The sequence below is a fragment of the Panthera pardus genome, unplaced genomic scaffold, assembly GCF_024362965.1.
Source record: "Panthera pardus isolate Hobbes unplaced genomic scaffold, ASM2436296v1 HiC_scaffold_4, whole genome shotgun sequence".
In the NCBI taxonomy this organism is placed as follows: Eukaryota; Metazoa; Chordata; class Mammalia; order Carnivora; family Felidae; genus Panthera; species Panthera pardus.
In genome coordinates, this window is record NW_026526969.1 from 20678492 (window position 1) to 20700460 (window position 21969).

Here is a 21969-nt window from a genome sequence, read left to right on the forward strand (position 1 = left end):
ACAAGTTGGCCGGGTGCTGGGATGGCTGGGGTGGCCGAGGTGGCCAGGACATCCGGCCTGTCCCTCCTTCTAGTCTTTCATCCTGGGTTTCTTCAGAGCATGGCAGTTTCAGGGTGACATTTCAAGAGAATGAAAGTGGAAGCTGCAAGGCCCGTGAGATCTAGCCATAGAAATTCTGTGTTCACATCACTTCTCTCCTCTATTGGTTACGCAAGTCAACAAACTAGGTTGGAGGGTTGGGAAGTTAGAGGCCATCTTCTTGTGGCAGAATGCATATCCTGGGAGAGAAGGGGTCTGGGATCCTGTTTGTCACCTACCACGGTCCTATAAGCAGATCCTAATCTGGTATGTATCCATCCCTTAGGGAATAATCTTTACTCTGAGAAGGAAAAATTAGACTTCTAAGTTTATTTTTGAGAGAGAGCACGCATGGGCGCAGTGCACACCTGAGTGGAGGAGGGTGGAGAGAGACAGAATCCCTAGTGGGCTCCGTGCTGTGGGGCCTCAGACTCACTAACTGTGAGAGCATGACCTGAGCTGAAATCAAGAGTCAGATGCTTAATTGACTGAGCCACCCATGCTCCCCGCCCCCCTTTTTTAAAGTTTATTTATTTTTGAGAGAGGGTAGATTAACTTTCTAACTAGATGTGATGCTCGAAACTTGGAAAAAATATATTTGAAATATATATATATATATATATATATATTTAACTATATATATTTAACTATATATATTTAACTATATTTAACTATATTAAAGAGGTACCCCAAGAAGGCTGCCCTGGTGGATGCCCAAGCAATGTTCACTGTGTTCACTGTTTAGCCTGTTTTTCATTTCCTGTTTCTTTGTACTATACACTCTTATGGCCCCAAAGAATCCAGTGATTTGATCTGATGGCTTTACCTTGTCTTCACTGAATAGGCCTTGATTGTGCCTTTTGTCTTGGTTGTTGGAAAGTTCACGTGTGTTGCCCCCTCAGGTTACTGTCTTGATGTAGTCTGGCAGCTACTCAGCCTGGTCCAGACAGATGAGCAGCTCTATTGACTAAAGCATAAACTGGGAACAATACTGAGAAAAGAAAAACAGAGACCTCATGTCCGTCACCCTTCTACTCCACCTGCTCACAGCTTACCCTGTTATAGACTTAGAACCCCTGCCTCACAAATCAAGGCAGACCTGGATCCAAGGAGAAAAGGGTAGGAAAAAACCTAACCTGTTTTGTCTTTTTTAAAAAGAAAATCATGCCAGCAAAAACAGGTACAGTATATAAGGCTGTGACCTAGGTGCTAAGAGGCTGTAAGTGACTTTTCTTATAATTAAAACAGCTCATTAAAGGGCTTTTGGAACTATTGTAAAATAGCATGACTGGACTGTTTCCATTTAATTTTATTTCTTAGTTAATCTAGGATTGATGAATTGAAACAACTCCTTAAGCAAGGGTATCTCTTCTTAGGGTTGAGGAACCTCACTTATTTCCGGAAGAGTATCAGATATAAATCCAGTTGTTCTTTTAGTTGGATTTATTTAAAAATACAGCCCTTGACTAATTACCTTCATTATAAAACCAGACCCTCAGAGATATTATCTACACAATTGAAAAGGCATTGGAAACCTCCGACATACTGAAGAACTGGCTGATAATCTAAAAGTAAAATTTGAATGTAAACCGAAGCAGTTGATAGGTCTGCCAAATGGTGGGGCATTTGAAATACATGTTACAGTGATTAGATTGAATGAATACGAAAGTGCTTCTGGATCTTAGAAGTAGCAGTTTGTAAGCTTAAACAAAAGAATGACTCCTGTTTATTTTCTCTCAAACTAAAATCATACTGTCAGTATATTAGAAGTGCCAAGACTTCTGAATACTTAAGAAAACGTAAGAAATCGTCAGGTGAATGGATTAAAAGTTGCAACCTTTCTTTCTTTGATTTCCATCCATCGATTTCACCCCCTTTCATCCTGGGCCTTTGCACTTCCCTCCCTCCAGGGGTTTGCAGAGGCTTGAGTTTTGTGTATTCTCTGCAGGTTCTGTTTGTTGGTACCAAACTTTTTTCCTCTGGTTGCATTCTTTCAGTAATACCTGTTTGTTCCTTCATCTGTGCACTTAGGCGACATTTACTAAGCTCTTTACGTAATAGGCAGCTGTGGGAAATATATTGACAAATAAGATTCAGTTCTTGTCCCCCATGAGCTTGTTCTCTGTAAGTGGACCAGTAGACATGTAAACAGGTGGCTGTAGGACAGAGCAGAATAAGGTAAGCTCTGTGATATTTGTGTGGCCAAGCAGATGGTCAGGTGGACAGCCAGACTTGAGGTAAGAAACAAGCTCCTTGGGTATGTAGGAATCAGACTGGAAACAACAGGTTTGGCCTGGCGCAGTGGAGAGATGGCCTTACAGGAAGCCCAGGCATAGGGCTGAGGTGGGACAAGGGGTTGTTGAATTGTTGGATGGTGGGGACCCCCTGGAATGTAGTGGAGAATGGGGACCATAAATGCCACATAAAAGAGTTTGGGTTTGATTCTGGGCTTGGAGAGAACTACCTAAGGGTTTTAAAGGAGTGGAAGGATTTCAGGAGGATGGAGTGTAGTTATTAGAAGTGGGGAACACAGGAGGAGGAGCAGAAACTGGTGGGTTTGGTTTTGGGTAAGTTGTGTGTCCATACCAACAGATCATCCATTGACAGAAGTAATTGGAAATTCTAATCCAGAGCTTAGAAAAAAGGGTTTAGAGCTAGACTGTTAGATTTGAGAGATCTACATGGGTTATGTGTTATTTTGAAGCTATGAAGGTGTAGAAGGTATTGGGAGAAGATAGTTTTAGATAGAATCTTGGACTCCATCTATTATTAAGGAGAGCTAATGACAGAGAGGGAGCAGCCAGAGGTAGGAATGGGTCGCAGAGGATACAATGAGAGGAAGGCACGTGAGGGGACAGGAAGGTGGAGGGTAGTTCTCAGTGCCTGTAGTCTCAGAGGGGTTGATCAGGGTTGATCGTTTGTTGTAAGACGAGAATCTCACTGCCTTTGTTTGCCATCATTATTCTAGATCAAGCCTGATTTTAGATATTTTATTTTACCTAAAGCCTTTGGACCAGCAACTCTTGGGTTTAGGTCAGTGGTTTTCAGTCCCCTCTGCACATTAGAGTTCCCAGGGTTACTTTTAAAGAGTGCACATTCCTGGGCCTCGTCCCCAGAGATTGTGATGCAATCTGGACCAAAGGTCTAGGGTGGGGAAAACTGCCAGGTAATTCCAATATGCAGCCAAATGTGAGAATCGATGGTTCAGACTTTTGCTGTGATTGCTTTCCTGACTTGTGCACTTAGTGCCCTGGCGGCCTGCCGTGGCTGACACGCAGGGTGCGTACTGTGTTCTCGTGGGAAGCAAAAGACTGTATAGGAGCCTGCTATGGCTTGTGTCAACAGGTAGGAAGGTATGTTAGTGGTTAAGATAGTCTGGTAATAGAGTTTGTGATAAACTGTTAAGTGGATTGTGAGTTTCCCAAGAATTGCAATGTCCTTAAGTGCTAAAGTAGCACATTGTTATTATTTAGGGGTGAGGGGGATAAAGGTTTTCTAATCTTGAGGGTTTGTTGCAGTTATGGTTGTTTTTGTACTGTGGAAGTATGGAAATTCCATCTCACAGTTGAGGTGATAGGGTGCTGGTCACAGGAGGTAACCAGCTGGTTGAATCAAATGTGTGATGATTGCTTTGACTCTGTATGATTGACTTTTATGTGACTGCTGTTTCAAGTCCTGGAAGAATGGACAGTCCATAGATGCTTTAGCAGCATTTGAAAAAAGCTGGATATACCATTTTGGGAGCATAGGGTGATCGTAGGTGAACTTAATCTGGGATTAGGGCTGAGTGAGGATTTTCTCGAATCGGCAGGTGTTCTGTAGGGAAGGACTGGCCTTGTGCCTGTGGGTGAGCGTGTGGTTGTTTGAGGAAAGTGCACTAACAGATGTTACTGTCTGCTGTGAACCAGGCTGCCAGAGCTGCTGAAGGAGAGAGCAGACAGAAGTTCTTCACCCAGGATGTTAATGGCACCCTCCTAGAGTGAGTATCTTTTGTTTCCATGTGTCTGCTGCTACCATGCCTGGGTTGTGCAGGCCAGGGAAATGGGTGTGGATGGAACTGCCTAAAGATGACTGCTTCTGAGAGAAAAGAACGGTGATTATTTTCCTTTAGTTTATTTATTTATTTTTAAGTTTACTTATATATATTTTGAGAGAGAGAGGGAGAGCACAAGCCAGGAAGGGGCAGAGAGGGAGAGAATCCCAAGCAGACTCCGCATTGTCGGCGCAGAGCCCGATGTGGGGCTTGAACCCATGAGCTGTGAGGTTATGACCTGAGCCGAAATCGAGAGTCAGACGCTCACCCGGCTGAGCTATCCAGGCGCCCATATTCTTTTTTTTTTTTTTTAAAGGGGGTTGTTTACACCAAATATCTGTTTCCAGGAAACGGTAGGTCTTACTAACCTTAAGCAGCAGGTATTAATAGAACACTGTATATAATGATCATGGGCAGTTGGAAGAGGATTTCTTGGCAAGTATAAGATGAGAGAGAAAGTGTTGCTTGCTTGTGCAGAAAAGTAAGAGGTAACTTGGTATAGTCTCAGGAGCCTGCTCTCCTGGGGTCATTCTCCTCTCCCAAGGCCAGGGTATGTACATATCATCCCATGACATTTCTCCCGCATGCCTGATCCTCTGAAATATTGCACTGTATGAATTGGATTAAAAAAGCAGAAAAACCACACATATAAGTCCAAACCAGGTTCTTGGTATCAGGTCCTCCAGCCTTGCCAGCTTCTCTCTCTGTTGCATTATGTAGGAGAGGAAGCTTGTTCCTCAACAACTGAGGATTTTACACATGCAAGAATAGTTGTCAAGACTTGGGAATATTCTAGCAAATGAGCAGGATTGGGATTGGCCTCTTGGGTCAGAAAGCCTGGACTGTAGAGAGCACCTGAGGGTCAGCATACATGAGAAATTTGTGTGAACGGTAGCCTGCTGGAGCATGCCACATAAAGAGAGCTTGAGGGATTGAAGACAAATATTTTTTCTGCTGATCTAGATGGGGACAGTGGGAGGGGTGAGGACTTCCCTGACTTCCTAATCAGGGATAGAACTGGGAAAAAAGGAAATGCTGTTGGAAAGTATTTCCTGGCCATACCAAGTAACTCAATCACTTTCCATTTTGAAAGCTCTTAAGTTCTTGTTGTTTGTGATATTTAGTACTTCCGAGCTTGTTCTCTCGGGTTCTGTTTTCCTGACTACCTTTGACTTGGTCTTGTCTTTGACCTCAAGGTTTTGTCCCTCTTTACCTAACCGAGTTCATCAGGTGTGGAAGTTCTGATTTGGTGACTACTGGAGATCTGTTGCACTGGTCACTTAGTTACATTGTGTGACTGATGACATAAGGTTTGACCTGTTCTTGGCTCTTAGTTTTCCTCTCTGTGGTAGGGTGACCTAATGATAAGAGAAGCTCCAGTGAGCTATGGACCCTTGATGACTCTGTTCTGTTCTTCAGCATAGAGGTACAAACTCGGGAGCTGAGTAGCCAAATCCGTTCTGGGGTATATGCCTATCTTGCCTCATTCCTGCCCTGCAGCAAGGACACCCTGGTTAAACGTGCTCGGAAACTTCACCTCTATGAACAGGTGAGTGACTTTGGAGTGGAGCCCCTTGGCTTTAGGGCCCAGCAGAGAGGGTAACTGAGTCTTCACAGATGCCACCTCTGCTGTTGTAGTGCCCTTGTGCAATAGGATGTCCTCAGTATAAGAAGTGATACAAAAACCAATCTTACACTACGTTCTGTTTTCTGCAGGGGGGGCGTCTAAAGGAGCCTCTCCAGAAGCTTAAGGAGGCCATTGGAAGGGCAATGCCAGAGCAGATGGCCAAGTACCAGGATGAGTGCCAGGCACACACACAAGCCAAGGTCGCCAAGTAAGTGTGTTCCATCGCTCTCACGGGACATCATCCTCTTGACTTTTCTCTTGTGTGTGTGTGTGTGTGTGTGTGTGTGTGTGTGTGTGTGTGTGTGTTTTCATTATTACATTTGTGAATGAGACTCTTGGTTCTTCTGCAGCATTTGGACCTTTTCTTAGAAGCCCGGGGTCGGGATGGGCAAGTGGGGGCGGGGGGTGGTGGGTGGGAGAAAGTAGTTCTTTTGTGGCCGTGACCCTTAGGGTCCCACTGATTTCTTTCCATGCTATAGGATGCTGGAAGAGGAGAAGGACAAGGAGCAGAGGGAGCGGATTTGCTCTGATGAGGAAGAAGATGAAGAAAAGGGGGGCAGGAGGATAATGGGACCCCGGAAGAAATTCCAATGGAATGATGAAATCAGGTGTGCCCAAACTGGGACCTTGCCTCATTGGAGGGTTTGTGGGGCCAGTGTCTGAGCATGTTCCCGTGTTTCTAATGAAGGTTAGAATCATTTACTTTAATCAGGGCTGCTGAAAGCACATAATTGAAACCTTGAAAGAAGGATTTGGGGTAGTTTGAAGTTTCTGACTTCTGCTTCCTCCTCAGGGAGCTGCTCTGCCACGTGGTGAAGATAAAACTGGAGACCTACGATCTGGAGAGGAACAATAAGACCCAGTCTTGGGAGGACTATGTGAAGGCCTTTCTGGATGCCGAGGTCAAACCTCTCTGGCCCAAAGGCTGGATGCAGGCCAGGTGAGGGCCGTGAGCAGCCAGTATGGTCAGTGTGGTGATGAGGTGGAGTGTTTTTGCCTTAAAGACATATACGAGTGCTTCTGTTGTGCCAGGCCAACACGGTCCCTTCCCTCAGGGAGTCACTGTCTAGCTGACTCAGCTCTGTTCCCACTAGAGGAATTGGGGGCCATACTGGTTGCTGTGAATGGCTCTTACCGTTCCCTTGGAGAGCGAAGTTACCTATGGGGTTTTGGCTTTGTTATTCTTTGTCACACCTCAGTTTGGAGTTGGCTGCATGTTCTTCCCACGTCACTGTGCTCTTACCTGTTTTGAGGTATTGGCTCTTGGTAGAAGTAGAGAAGTAGATTCATCTTGGAAACATGTTCCCGTTCTGAACAGAAGTCTCATTTGCAAGGAACAGGGCTGGCTGATTATTGGAGTTAAGTGCTGAACTTCTGTGTTCTATAGCTTCCCTTTCATGAAAATGGACTCTGCAATACTTGGACAGGAAAGTTAGCTGGAGCTAGTGCTCTGTTCTTTTTTTTTTAATGGGAGAAAATACACTTTACATAAAATTCACCATCTTAACCATTTTTAGGTGCACAGTGCAGTGGTTTTAAATACGTTCACATTGTTTTTGCAGCCATCACTGTCCATCTCCATAACTCTTTTCATCTTATAAAACTGAAAACTCTGTACCCATTGAACAATAACTCTGCATTCCCCCCCCCCCCCGCCCAGATTCTGTGACCATCATTCTACTCTCTATGATTTAAAAAAAAAATTTTTTTTAATGTTTTTATTTATTTTTGAGACAGAGACAGTGCATGAGCAGGGGAGGGGCAGAGAGAGAGGGAGACACAATCTGAAGCAGGCTTCAGGCTCTGAGCGGTCAGCACAGAGTCTGACGTGGGGCTCGAACTCATGGACTGTGAGATCATGACCTGAGCTGAAGTTGGATGCTTAACTGACTGAGCCACCCTGGTGCCCCAACTTTCTGTCTATGATTTTGACTACTACGAGTACGTCCTATAAGTGCAGTCATACAAAATTTGTCTTTCTGTAACTGGCTTATTTCACTTAGTATAATATTTCCAAGATTTTGTTTGTATTACACATTACAGAATTTCTTTCCTTTTTAAGGCAGAATAAAATTCCATTGTATGTATAGATCACATTTTACTTATCCATTCATCCTAAGCTGATACTTAGGTTGCTTCCATGTTTTAGCTATTGTGAGCTATGCTATTATGAACTAGAGTGTACAAATATCTCTTCAACACCCTGCTCTCAGTTCTTCTGTGTATATGCCAAGAAGTGGAGTTGCTGGATCACATGGTAATTGTGTGTTTAATTTTGTCATTAATGTTAATTTATTTGAGAGAGTGTGAGTAGGGAAGGGGCAGAGAGAGGAAGAGAGAGAAAGTCTCAAGCATGCTCTGCGCTGCTGGTGGAGAACCCGACATGGGGCTCGAACCGACTAACCGCGAGATCATGACCTGAGCTGAAATCAAGAGTTGGACTCTTAACCAACTGAGCCGCCCAGGTGCCCTTGTATGTTTAATTTTTGAGGAACCATCAATGTTTTCCATAGTGGTTTTATCATTTTGTATTTCCACCAATAGTTCACAGATGTTCCAATTTGTCTACATCCTTCCCAATACTTGACGTTTTCTGGGTTTTTGATAGTAGCCATTGTAATGGATGTGATGTGGTATCTCCCTATATATTTGATTTGAGTTTTCCTGGTGATTGGTGATGTTGAGCATCATTTAATATATAATATTGGGCCATTTATATATCTTTTTTTAAGAGAAATGTTTAAATCTTTTGCCCATTTTTTAATCAGGTTCTTTTATTGTTTTAGGAGTTCTTCTTGTATTCTGAATATTAATCCCTTAACAGATGTGATTTCCAAATATTTTCTCTTATTTTGTGAGTTGCCGTTTTACTCTGTGGATAGTATCTTTTGATGCACACAAAAATTTTTTTTAATGTTTATTTGCTTATTTTGAGAGAGAGAGTGTGAGTGGGGGAGAGGAGCAGAAGGGGGAGAGAGGGTGGGGGGGGGGAGAGAGAGAGAGAGAGAGAGAGAGAGAGAATGAGAATGAGAATGAGAATATGAATGAATCCCAAGCAGGAGTCACACTCATTGTGGAGCCCAATGTGGGGCTCGGTCTCAGAACCGTGATATCATGACCTGAGTGGAAGTCAAGAGTCAGATGTTCAACTGACTGAGCCACCCAGATGCTCCTCAGTATGCAAATTTTTTAAATTTAATGAAGTCCAATTTGTCTACTTTTTGTTGCTTGTGTCTTTGATATCATATGTAAGATACCATTGTCAGATCCAGGGTCATGAAGCTGAGTTAATTTTTGTATATGGTGTTAAGGGTCCAACTTCATTTTTTTTTGCATGTGGATGTCCAACTTTTTCAGCACCATCTGTTGAAAAGGTTGTGCTTCCCTCATCGGTCTTTGCACCTTTGTTGAAAAATCATTTGACCATATTTGTGAGGGCTTATTTCTGGGCTCTCTGTTCTCTTCCATTGGTTCATGTGTCTGCCTTTATGCCAGTTGCACACTGTTTGGATTACTGTAGCTTTGTAGTAAGTTTTGAAATCAAGAAGTGTGATTCTCCAGCTTTATTCTTTTTCAAGATAATTTTGACTGTGCAGGGTCCTTTGAAATTCCCTATAAATTTTAGGATGGGTTTTTCTACTTCTGCAAAAAACAGTCGTTGGGATTTTGCTAGGGATTGCATTGAATCTGTAGATTGCTTTGGGTAGTATTGATATTTTAGTAATATTAAGTCCAATCCATGGTGGGATGTGTTTCCATTTATTTCTGTCTTTAATTTCTTTTAGCAATATTTTGTCATTTTCATTGTGCAAGTCTCTTACGTGCCTAGTGAGGTTAATTCCTGGTTTTTGTTTTGTTTTCAGATGCTGTTGTGAATGGAATTATTTTTGTAATTTCTTTTTTAGATTGTTCATTTTTTGTGTACAGAAATGGAGCTGATTTTTGTGTTATGTTGATTTTATATCCTGCTACTTTGCAAAATTTATTCTGAAAATTTTTTGGAATCTTTAGAGTTCTCTACATAAAAGATCATATCATCTGCAGAGATAAGCTTACTTCTTCCTTTCCAATTTGGATGCCTTTTGTTTCTCTTTCTTGACTAACTGCTCTGGCTAGAACTCCTAGTACTATGTTGAATAGGAGTGGTGAAAGCAGCCATTCTTACCTTGTTCGTGATCTCAGAGGAAACGCTTTTAGCCTTTCACCATTGACTATTGTGTTCACTGGGGGTGGCAGCGGGGTTGGGTGGGATTTCATACATGGCTTTTATTATGTGGAGGTAGTTTTCTTCTATTCCTAGTAGAGTGTTTTTATCATGAAAGGGTGTTGAATTTTGTCCTGCGTCTTTTCTCCATCCATTGAGATGTTCACGTGGGGCTTTATTCCTTCATTCTGTTGATGGGGCGTGTCACACTGGTCAGTTTTTGTATATGGAACCACCCTTGCATTCCAGGCACAAATCTCACTTGGTCATGATGTATAATCTTCTTAATCTGCTTCTGAATTCTCTTTACTAGTATTTTGTTGGGGAGTTTTGCATCGGTATTAATTGGGGATATTTGTCTGTAGTTTTCTTACAGTGTCTTTGCCTGGCTTTGGTATCAGGGTAACGCTGGCTTCATAGAATGAATTTGTATGTATTCCCTCTTCTTCAGTTTTGGAAAAGTTTGAGAAGGGTTGGTAGTGCTTAAAATACTTGGTAGAATCCACCCATGAAGCCATCAGGTCTGGGCCTTTCTTTTGTTGGGAGATTTTTGATCACAGACTCAGTCCCCTTGCTAGTTTAGCTCTAGTCAGAATTTTTATTTCTTTGGGAATTACTTGGTAGGTTTTGGGTTTCTAGGAATTTGTCCATTTTAAGTAGGTAATCCAGTTTGTTGGTGTGCAGTTATTCATAGCCTCTCTTACAGTCCTTTTTATTGGTAGAATCAGTAGTAATGTCCCCACTTTCATTCCTGATTTTGGTAATTTGAGTCTCCTCTCGTTTCTTAGCCCATCAAGCTAAAGATTTGTCCGTTGTGTTGATCTGATTTTTCTCTATTCTCTGTTTTATTTATTTATGCTCTGATCTCCAGTGTTTGCTTCCTTCCTGTTGGCTTTAGGTTTAATTTGTTCTTTTACCAGTTCCTTAAGTTGTAAAGTTAGGTTGTTGATTTGGGATTTTTCTTGTTTTTAAATGTTTATAGCTGTAAGTACTCTCTTAACATCCTTTTGGGTGTGTCTGTAAGTTTTGGTATGTTGTATTTTCCTTTTCATCTGTCTTTCAAGTATTTTCTAATTTCCTTTGTGATTTTTTTCTTTGCTCCATTGCCTGTTTAAAAAGTATGTTTTCTGATTTCCACAATTTTGTGAATTTGTCAGTTTTCCTTCTGTCATTGATTCGTAGCTGTAGCCTCTTGTGGTCAGAGAAGATACTCTGTATAATGTCTATCTTTTTAAATGTCTTGAGACTTAATTTGTGGCCTCTGTCCTGGGAAGTGTGTCATGTACACTTGAGAAGAATATGTATTCTGTTGTGGGGTAGAGTGTTCTGTGTATGTCTGCTATATCTAGCTGGTTTATGTGTTAAGTCTTCTGTTGTCTTATTTGTCTTGTTTCTAGTTGTTCTATCCATTAGTGTGAGTGGGGTGCTGAAGTCTCCAACTCTTAATGTAAAATTGTCTGCTTTTCCCTCTAGTTCTGTCAGTTTTTGCCTCAGTTGCAGGAATGTTTATGAGTATTATATCTTCCTGCTGTATTGAGGTGTTTATTACTACATAATGACCTTTTTTGTCTTGTAATGTTTCTTGATTTAAAGTCTCTCTTACCTGATGTCAGCACAGCCCTCCTTGCTCTCTCTGGTTACTCTTGGTGTGGAATATATTCTTCCACCTTTTCACCTTCAACTTGTTTTTGCCTTTGGATCTTAAGTGAGTTTCTTGTAGACAGCGTTGAGTTGTTTATCCATTCTGCTAATCTCAGTGTTTTGATTGGAAAGTTTGATCCATTCGTATTTAAAGTAATTAATGGAAGGAAGGGCTTGCTTCTATAAATTCATCGACCTGTGAACTCTGCTCCCCTACAGTTCTGTCCTCACCTCTTTTGGTTGTTGATGTCACAAAATTACATTTTTATACATTATGTGCTCTAAAACATAAGCTGATAATTCTTAGAGATACATTAGTGTGTTAAATTAGGTAGAAAACAAGATTTGGAGTTACAAACCAAACTGATAGTAATGCTAGCTTTTATACTAATAATTACTTTTTTTCCTTAAAGTTTTAGTCTCTTAAGTCATGTAGAAAATAAAAAGCACAGTGACAAACCATTTTCATGAGAATACTAGCTGTTATAATTGCCCTTGTATTTCCATTTCTGAGATCCTTATTTCTTTGCATGGCTTTGAACTACTGTCGGTTGTTCTTTTATTTGACCTCACAGGGCGCCCTGGAGCATTTCCTTCAGGGTAGTCTAGTGCTCAGGATTTTCTTCAGCTCTTATTCATCTGGGAGTACCTTTTTTTTTTTTTTTTTTAATATATATATATATATATACATATATATATATACACGTATATATATATATATATATATATACGTATACACGTATACATATGTACATATATATGTATACGTATATATATATGTATATATATATATATTTTAAAATCTTTGTTTATTTTGAGAGAGAGAGAGAGAGCGCGCGCGTGCGCATAAGCAGGGGGAGGGGCAGAGAGAGAACAGGAGACAGAGAATCTCCAGCAGGCTCCATGGAGCCTGATGCAGGGCTCAATCTCATGACTGTGAGATTGTGACCTGAGCTGAAATCAAGAGTTGGATGCTTAACCAACTGAGCCACGCAGGCATCCCCATCTGGGAGTATCTTAGTATTTCTCCCACTTTTGAAGGACAGCTTTACTGGATTTGGATTCTGGTCTGACCTTCTCTTTTAGCACTTTGATGTTTATTTTTATTTTTAGGACAATTCGAGAGACAGAGTGCAAGCAGCGGAGGGGCAGACAGAGGGAGACACAGAATCTGAAGGGGCTCCAGGCTTTGAGCTGTCAGCCCAGAGTCTGACGCGGGGCTCGAACTCACAAACCGCGAGATCATGACCTGAGCTGAAGTCGACGCTTAACCAACTGAGCCACTCAGGCGCCCCCTCTTTTAGCACTTTGAATATATTAGCTCACTCTCTTCTGGACTCCCAAGTTTATGCTGAGAAATCTGTTGATAATTTAAATGATGATTTACTTCTCTCTATGGGTTTTGAAGATTCTGTCTTTGTGTTTTAAAAGTTCAATTATAGGGGCGCCTGGGTGGCTTAGTTAAGTGTCAACTCTTGATTTTGGCTCACGTCATGATCTCATGGTTCAGGACATTGAGCCCCCTCATAGGGCTCTGCACTGACATCATGGCTGTTGCTTGGGCTTCTCTCTTTCCCTCTCTCTCTCTGCCCCTCCCCTGCTCATGCGCAGGCGCTCTCTCTCTCTCTTTCGAAATAAATAAAACTTTAGAAAAAAAAGTTTGATTATATTGCTTTGTGTGGGGTTCATCTTGGAGTTCTTCGAGCTTCTTGGATTTTTATGTTCATCTCTTTCATGAGATTTTGGGAGTTTTTAGCCAGTTTTTGTCCACTATTCTCTCTGCCCTTTGCTCCCTCTTCTTCTTCTGGGACTTGTACAGTGTGTGGTGTGCATTCTTCTCCAAGTGATGGTGTCCCACACGTCTCCTACGCCCTGTTCACTTTTCTTCAGTCTTTTTTCTCTCTGTTCCTCAGCCTTGGCGATTTCCATTGTCCTCTATTCAAATTTGTGAATTTTTTCTTCTGCCTGCTCACATCTGTGTTTGAACATCTCCAGGGAATTTTTTGTTTCAGTTATTACACTTTAAAGCTCCAAAATCTCTTTTTGATTTCTTTTTAGGTTTTCCATCTCTTTATTTCCATTTTGTTCACACATCCTTTTTTTAATTTCTTGGGAACATGCATCACCTCACATAGTAACAATTCTTCTTTTCTTTTCTTGGACTCTCGAGAACTCTTATAAGATCAACTCGGCAACTTTCAAATTTACAATTCAGTATTGGTAACTGTGGTCACTTTTCTGTTTATTGATTTTATTTTTGTGAATGTTGTGGGTGGTCTCGGTGCCAGGGAGCAGCCTGCGGTGTGAACTTTCTTCCCAGGTCTTGGCCAAACCCTTCCTTGGACTTGTATAGTCACTTTCTCATTTTTCCCCATATATGCAGTTGTTTTGAATGTTCTGGTTTTTAATGTCTGTCTCCTAAAAGTGGGAAAGTGAATAAGTGAAGCGGGGACAAAGGGCACTGGTTTTTCAAATCCCCTGGAAGTCACCTCAGCCAGAGGGGCAGGGGCGTGCAACAATGGTTGGTAGAAGGGGACAGCAGTGGCTGCCCACCTCTTTGCACCTCTGTGATGAAAAGCAGCAATTAGCAGCCGAAGCAGAGATTTCGCCATTAGTTGAAGGACAGGGTCCTTTTTGCCTGCCCTACTTCCCACAAGCTGCGTGCAAGCTGCTGCAGGAACATGTGTATACCTCCCTGCCGTGGGGTTGGGGTCAGGAGGCTGCATCTGTGCTAAGGGCTGAAATTGACAGCAGTTTACCCTCCAGGCCTTTCCCGTCCCCTCCCCCCCCCCCCCTCCCAGCCCCCCATGGTAAGCCTTCAACACACTCTAGCGTTCCCAAATAGTTCCTTTAGACAGATTGTATTATTAGTGCAGTTGCTGTCCAGGAGGGTAGACAGTTTCTGGCGCTTCCTACTCCACCACCTTCCCAGAGTTCAAGTCATGGAACTTCCTCTCCTTGTCTCTGTACCTTCTTTAGGTGGAATTGCTCTTCTCTCTTTACAGATTGAATTTCTTTCTTTTCTTTTCTTTTTTTTTTTTTTAATGTTTATTTTTGAGAGAGCGTGTGCATATGCAGGGAAGGGGCAGAGAGAGGAAGACAAAGGATCCTAAATGGGGTTTGTGTGCTGACAGCAGAGAGCCTGATGTGGGCCTTGAACTTACAAGCCAAGGTCACTCATGATCCATAAAGTCTGATGCTTAACCTACTGAGCCACCTAGGCATCCCTGTGAAAGCGCATAGGGAGGGTCACAAAGAAAATTTTGTTGTGTTTTCCTGGGAAAAGACATGCTGTGGGTCACTCCACATTTGACCTTTGGAAGGGGTAAGACTCAGCAATAAGGAAAGCACTGCTGTGTCTAGGGGAAAAATCCTATGAGAAATATTGGGGCAGAGCCATAGCTTTTTTGGGTCACTCCTAGACTCTTCGCTTTTGAATGGCCAGTGCGGCTACTTTAGATTCTCTCACTAGGAATCAAGCTCCCCGGTCCACTGATATTTAAGGCATAATAGCCACTGAGTACCAGGGGTGGTAGGAAAGCTCTAGAAGAAGAGTGCCTGCTTTCAGGGAGCTTGAGCAAACCATCCAGTGTTCTCTATTTCAGGACTCTGTTTAAGGAGAGCAGACGAGGCCATGGGCACCTGACATCAATCCTGTGAGTCCGTGTTTTCTCTTCCCAGGACTACTATTATTTTCATCTCCTTTGTGGATCTCCTCTAAACCTTTTCTGTGTTCATTCCTTTTACTAGGGCCAAGAAGAAAGTAATGGCCTCATCCAAAATCAAGATGAAGGTGAGTCAGCCTGCTCTGGTCATGTACCATTCTCCATCCTCCAGCCATGCACGTGAAACCTGTCAGTTGACCATAGCAACTTGTCGAGCTTTGCTGGACTGGGAGGCAACTCTCCAGGATGGCATTCTTGAGGTTATACCAAGAGGCAGCCTGCCCCACTACAGGTGCCGGAGGTTGGCAGGCTAGAGACCTGAGCTGGGCCACATAATATCTTCCTGCCTTAGTTCTAAGAGATCATACCCACCTGGCCAGTTCCTGGGGGTGGTGGTGAGATTTAGTGAGGTCTCCTGACCGCCCTCTGAGGAGTGAAAAGCCCCTGCAGATGCTCAGGTCTTGCAGCATGGTGGTAGATTTTTCATGGAAGAACACTGCCAGCTAAGTGGTGAGCCTGGAGGAAGCTGGCTTTGTTGCATTTGCCTGGCAGAGATGGAGGGAAGTACGGTGGGTAGAGAGCAGAGACCGAGAACCATCTCAGGCATTGCAGAAACCTCTCAGTGTAGTAAAAATTGCTATTGTGCCAAAATTTTTATCAGTTCCTGTGCCCTTAACACACCTAGTCCACGGGAGTAAGCTGTGCAGATTCTGTATTCCCAAGTATCTGTTGAGCTCCTTCGGTGTCTCAGACACATGGCAATAAGCACTCAGGATGTGGCATTAATGAGGTAGACACTGTTCCTGCTCCCGTGACAGGACTTTTCCTTTGCGCCCAGCTGAAGAGACAGGTGCTAGAGAAGATCAGGGAGGAAGAGAAAGCTAATTCAAGGCAATTCTCATGCCATGCCTCATTTTCTGAGTGCAGCTGGGAGCACTCTGAGACCATGTGAGGCCAACAGGGAGAGAGCATCTCTTGCTCAAGTGTTACACTTTTTCAGAAACAGAATAAGAGTTTCTTTGTGGATGGATGTGTACTTAACAAGAAAGCATGCTTGGTAAGCCAGACCCAGCCAGCCAGACATGAGCCAGAGAGGACGAAGGGGTAGCAGCATTTTCAAGTGCAAGCAGGCATGGCAGCTACTCTGCTCCTCCCCTGTTTTGTGACCGTGCAGGAAAGCCTGAGTTTTGGGGGCCTGTGGTGCTCTTACATTTGCATCCTCACCACAGGGCCAGCATTGGCATCTTTGGACATTTCTAACCATTGGAAATTTCTACTTTCCTTTAGGAATCCTCTTCTAAGCCTGACAAAAAGGTTTCCGTCCCATCAGGTCAGATTGGTGGCCCCCTGGCTTTGCCTTCAGAACACGCGGGAGGAGGCCTGAGCATTGGGACCACAAACAGGGAGCTCTCATCCCAGGCATCTGGCAGCCTTGCTAATCCTGCTCCTATCAACCTTGAGGACTCGTTGGACGGAGACTTGATCCGTAATTCAGCCTCCTCATTGGAGGTTGTGTCCAAGGAACTGGCTGTGCTGAATAGCAGAGCAACTGGGAGCTCTGAGTTCACATTGCCTGCACCCTCGAAAGCACCCACAGAGAAGATCGTAGGCGTCGTATGTACAGACGAGAAGAGGAACTTTCCGAAGCCCAACCCTTCCGCCCCATCGCCTTCTAGTTCTCTGCAGTCTCCCCTCAATTTTCTAGCTGAACAGGCTTTGGCACTGGGGCAGTCCTCTCAGGAGAAAAAACCGGAGAGTTCTGGCTACAAAGAGCTGTCCTGTCAGGCTGCTCTCAGCAAGGGCCTGCCGGAAGCGCACCAGTCCAAAGCAAAGCACCACGGCTTGCCACGGACGTCTCACACACCCCAGGCGGCAGCTCCTGTGCCCGGCCCCCAGGTGAAAGTGTTTCACGCGGGTGCTCAACAGCAGAAGAGCTTCACCCCCCCAGCTCCTTTTGTCAATAAGCTCCAGGGCCCAAAGCCTTCCTCCCCACAGTGCCATCGTTCCCTCCTCCAGCTTGTGAAGACAGCAACCAAAGGCCAGAGCTTCCATCCCTCCACGCCGGCCTCTTCAGGAGGCCCCCCGGTCTCCAGCAGCACCTCTCATAAGACCCCAGTCTCATCCTCCACTGCCCCAAGCCATCCAGCAAAACAGCACTCCGCTGGCTCTTCAGGGCCGTCTTACAAGAATAGTCCCTTTGCCAGCTCTGTCTCTAAACATGGGGTTTCTTCTGGCAGCAGCTCTTCCTCTGGAGGAACACCAGTCCAGACCTCTACTTCCGGGAACCTGCTCCCTGGCGTACAGCCTCCCTCCGCAGGACAGTCTGCCAGCAGACCCGTCCCAGCCTCTGCAGTGAAAAAACCACCCGTTTCCCAAAAGCTGACCCTGGTGGCCCCTCCGGGTGGTCCAAATGGAGACTCCAGTGGTGGGACCCAGGGAGTGGCAAAGCTACTGACCTCCTCCCTGAAGTCCAGCGCAGTTAGCAGCATGACATCGTCTACCTCCTTGCCAGTGAGTGTCCTGGCACAGCAGTCCGCCCCTCGTGGGTCTTGTGGACAGGGCCGCTTGCCTTGCCCTGGTCGGAGAGAGAGATCCGACACTGAAGGTCAGGTAGGAATAGTGAGCCCGGAAACTGGAAGGAGGCCTGGGCTTCCTGTTTGTGGGTTTTTGCTTTTCTAGTGGTAGGAATCCCGGGAGAGCTGGAAACTTCTCCTGAGGATGAGCAGAGGGAAAGGACTGGTTTGCCAGAGGTGCTATGATCCTGGGTGGCACAGAATGAGCCACAAAACTCCTTTCACATTTCATAGCCTCCTATTTGTCTATCTCTCAAAACAAGTAAATGAAAATGGCATCATCTCTCAACTCATCAGTTTTGTGGAGATGTTCATGCCCCAGGAAATCAGTAACTTGTAAGAGTGATTCCCTTTTGGTTGGATTTTAAATTTTTTTTTTTAACGTTTATTTATTTTTGAGACAGAGAGAGACAGAGCATGAATGGGGGAGGGGCAGAGAGAGAGGGAGACACAGAATCTGAAACAGGCTCCAGGCTCTGAGCTGTCAGCACAGAGCCTGACGCGGGGCTTGAACTCACAGACCGCGAGATCATGACCTGAGCTGAAGTCGGATGCTTAACCGACTGAGCCACCCAGGCGCCCCCCTTTTGGTTGGATTTTAAAGGACTCTGCAGGTCAGATAAAGGCAGTTTGACAGAGTCCAATGGTTGATGAGGCTTGCCGGTAGGTAATTACAGGAAGTTTGGATGCAGGCTGGGGAAATGAGAGAGCAATTGTTTTCATGTTTCCAACATAGAAAATGACTCTGTTGTTACAAAGACAAAACTATAGAAAGGTATGTACAGCAGGATCTCACCTACCTCTACCCTGGCACCACCCCTGCAAGCTGTGTTGCTTAGCTGTGTTCCTTAGTTTCCAGGGTTTTCCCATCTCTTTATAAAGACAAAGGTCAAAACATACAAATATGTATGTGTGTATGTTTAATGTACATACATACGAACACACTGGTGTTTGTGTGTACCTACATCTGTGGATGTTTGCGTAAGGTGGTCTTCCTTTCTTACACAAAGGAGTAATTTATACTTGGTTTTTAAAATTTTTTTTTTTTTTAACGTTTATTTATTTTTGAGACAGAGACAGAGCATGAGTGGGGGAGGGTCAGAGAGAGAGAGGGAGACACAGAATCCGAAACAGGCTCCAGGCTCTGCACTGTCAGCACAAAGCCCGATGCGGGGCTCGAACTCACAGACTGTGAGATCATGACCTGAGCTGAAGTCGGACGCTTAACCAACTGAGCCACCCAGGCGCCCCTATACTTGGTTTTTTAAATGAACATGGTCCTGGGAGCCATTCCATGCCAGTTTTTTTTTAATTTATTTTTGAGAGAGACTGAGTACGAGTGGGGGAGGGGCAGGGAGAGGGGGGGACACAACCTGAAGCAGGCTCCAGGCTCTGATCTGTCAGCACAGAGCCCGACGCGGGGCTCGAACCCACGAATCGTGAGATCATGACCTGAGCCGAAGTCGGACCCGTAACTGACTGAGCCACCCAGGTGCTCCTCTCCGTGCCAGTTTAGAGTCCATCCTCTTCCTTCCTTTGAGGGCAGCAGTGCAGGGGCTGCCTTCACAAGGGGTGGTGTACAAGCGGGTCCCTGCCCTGCACGTCCATCCCCAGCTTTGGTTTGTGAGTGAGCTTTGAACAGTGCTGGTGCTCTGACCGTGCTGTGTTTCCTCCCCAGAAAGGAACGAGTGGGGCTGTGCTGCTGGCCAGCTCCTCGCCCTTAAATCTGCTGTCTGCGTCCTACAAGTCTGGCAGCCCGAAGCTGCCTGGGGCCATGAACTCCAACTCCCTAGGGATCATCTCCCAGTTTCCTCTCCATGTGGTATCCTTCAGCGCCGAGTCCTCTGCCAAAGCAGGGGTTTCCAAGGATGCCATCGTCACGGGTCCTGCCCCTGGGACGTTCCATCACGGCCTCAACCATAGTAAGTGCTTCTCTCCTTGTCTCCTTGTGCTGGATGGACAGAAGGTTCCCCACTGCCTGTGCTGATTGATGAGTTCTGTTGTTGTGTGCTGGGTTCCTGTGTTTGTCTGGTGTGTGACCCTGGGCAGCGTTCCTGGGAACCGTGCTGAGCCCCCTCCCCTTGGGGTTCTGACCCAGAACCAGTCCAGTAGGTTGTCTGGGCTCTCGACCACTGAAGCATCTTTTCTGTTCCTGTCTTCAATGTGTGTGTTTTGTTCTTTTCTCCCCTCCTGTTTTCTCTCAGGTCTCCTGGCTGGCTTGCACTCCAGCCCGCCCCGTGCAGCGCCTCTCCCACACGCTGCCGTGTCCACTCACGTCCCGCAGAGTCTGCCAGGTAATTGCCAGGTGGTCAGAGTGCCACACGCACCACGCGGCATTCTGCTCTCCACTCGTTCAGATGCCTTGTCTGCTGCCAGGGAGTTCAGTGTCTTCTACTTGTTGTCACTGTGTTGTCCTGGTTTGTCCTTGAAGGCTCTGGCTCTTTGGGGACTCCCAAGAGATCAACATAGGCTTCCACTTTGGAATTTCCCCTCATTCTCCACTTGGGATTGCCACTGGGTCGGCCTTACCCTGTGTGCTCACAGGGGAGGCAGTGATGGCCTGTATTCAAAGCAGGGGAATTCCCTTAGCGAAACTTGGTGCTTACGTTGGTGCTCATTTCCAAGGGTTAATTGGGGAACTGAAAAGTGTTCAGTTAAGTTGCTCTACCTTCCAGGTGCTGCAGCTAACAGAAAGCTCTCAAGGCTTTATTTGCTTGTTTGTTTAGAGAGAGAGAGAGGGAGGGAGGGAGAGTGTGAGGGTGAGAAAGTCACCTGGGGGAAGGGCAGAGAGAGAGGGACAGAGAGAATCCCAAGCAGGCTCTTTGCTGTCAGCATGGAACCAGATGCGGGGCTTGATCCCATGAACCCTGAGATCATGACCTGAGCTGAAATCAGGCATCAGAGGCTTAATGGGGTGCCTAGGTGGCTCAGTCAGTTACGCATCTCCCTTTTTGGTTTTGGCCCAGGTCATGATCTCATGGTTAGTGAGTTTGAGCCCTGCATCAGGCTTTGTGATGATGGTGTGGAACCTGCTTCAGATTCTCTCTGTCCACTTCTGCGCCTCCCCAACGTGGGCTCACTCTCTCACTCGCTCTCAAAAATAAATTAAAAAAAATTAAAAAGAGTTGGACTCTTAACTGACTGAGCCACCCAGGCACCGTAAAAAGTGCTTAAAGCTTTATGTGAAAGGGAGAGTCCAATGGTGAGGTTTTAGGAGGGACCCTTACCTGTGCTGCCACAAAGTGTGCCCAAGGGAGCAGCCTTCGGTTGAGTTCAGGGGTGAAAGCAGACATTCAGGAACACATCTGGGCAGTGTTCCTTTTCTTTTCCTGCTTTTCATCTCCATAGAGCAGTGGTTTTCAGAAAAGGGTGTGGTATTGCTGTGAGAAGGCAGCTGGAACCTGATTCTTGAGTACACCTCATGGGACCCTGGTGCGCAGGCTCACCAGGTCTTGGTTTTGGCTTCCTGCTCTTATTATGCTAGACCTGCTCCAGAGGGGACCAGGGAGGCTGCACCGGTCAGGCGAGAGCCATTCTGCAGGATGCTGAGGCTGGGGTAGCCCTGGTGTGCGGGTACCGGGGTGGGAGTTAGGGAGCTGCCTGGCTGGGCATGCCTGTGGCCTGATGTTTCTGAGTGTAAGCTCCTCCACGTTTGCTGTGGGTCCCTGACCCCCTGGCCCGAGGCTGACATATTCCTAGTGAATGCTGGAGGCTTTTGCCTGTAAGAATGGATTGAAGATTTGTAAGGTGGAAATTTTGCTTCTTTAGAGAAAAGAACTGAGGGGCTAAGCCTGTGTGAACAAGGGCTCTGTTTTCCTCTAGGGAAGCGGTAGCTGCAGGGGACTCACCTCACAAACTGGTGGCTGCTACTGTAGCTAACAGGGTAATGCGGGGTCACAGAACCACCTAGGCAAGACCTAGGTTTGAAAGATAGTCCTGCCTCTGCTTGCTTTCAGGAACGTCACACTTTGAAACAAAGAAAATAATTTAAGAGCCATTGGAAACATGACTGTTGGCCTGTGGTATTTTCAGTGCCAAAAAAAAAAAAAAAAGGGAAAGTGCTTTTTTGTACCATTTCTCCATTTCTGTCTCCTTTACACCTTCTTCAGGTTGGAGGATTCCATTGAGTGGTTGTAAATGGAAAGCTG

General features: G+C 45.1%; 1 protein-coding gene across 6 annotated transcripts in view; it reads left to right on the forward strand.

The window, feature by feature from the left end:
- The window catches only part of UBN1 (ubinuclein 1), a 38346-nt gene that overhangs the window by 14563 nt on the left and 1814 nt on the right, over positions 1 to 21969 (forward strand). Inside the window, exons 8-17 of one of the 6 annotated variants that reach the window (XR_002085577.2) lie at positions 3987 to 4057; positions 5531 to 5660; positions 5828 to 5946; positions 6218 to 6346; positions 6532 to 6678; positions 15189 to 15239; positions 15334 to 15376; positions 16536 to 17853; positions 19500 to 19743; positions 20026 to 20115. Coding sequence is in view for 5 of the 6 variants with exons in the window: in XM_019468512.2 (XP_019324057.2) it covers positions 3987 to 4057; positions 5531 to 5660; positions 5828 to 5946; positions 6218 to 6346; positions 6532 to 6678; positions 15189 to 15239; positions 15334 to 15376; positions 16536 to 17858; positions 19500 to 19743; positions 20026 to 20115 (2347 nt within the window). In the remaining variant the exon portion in view is untranslated. Of the gene's footprint in view, positions 1 to 3986; positions 4058 to 5530; positions 5661 to 5827; positions 5947 to 6217; positions 6347 to 6531; positions 6679 to 15188; positions 15240 to 15333; positions 15377 to 16535; positions 17859 to 19499; positions 19744 to 20025; positions 20116 to 21969 lie in introns of all 6 variants that reach the window. The other 5 variants (XM_019468512.2, XM_019468515.2, XM_019468514.2 and 2 more) reach the window with 5 other exon arrangements.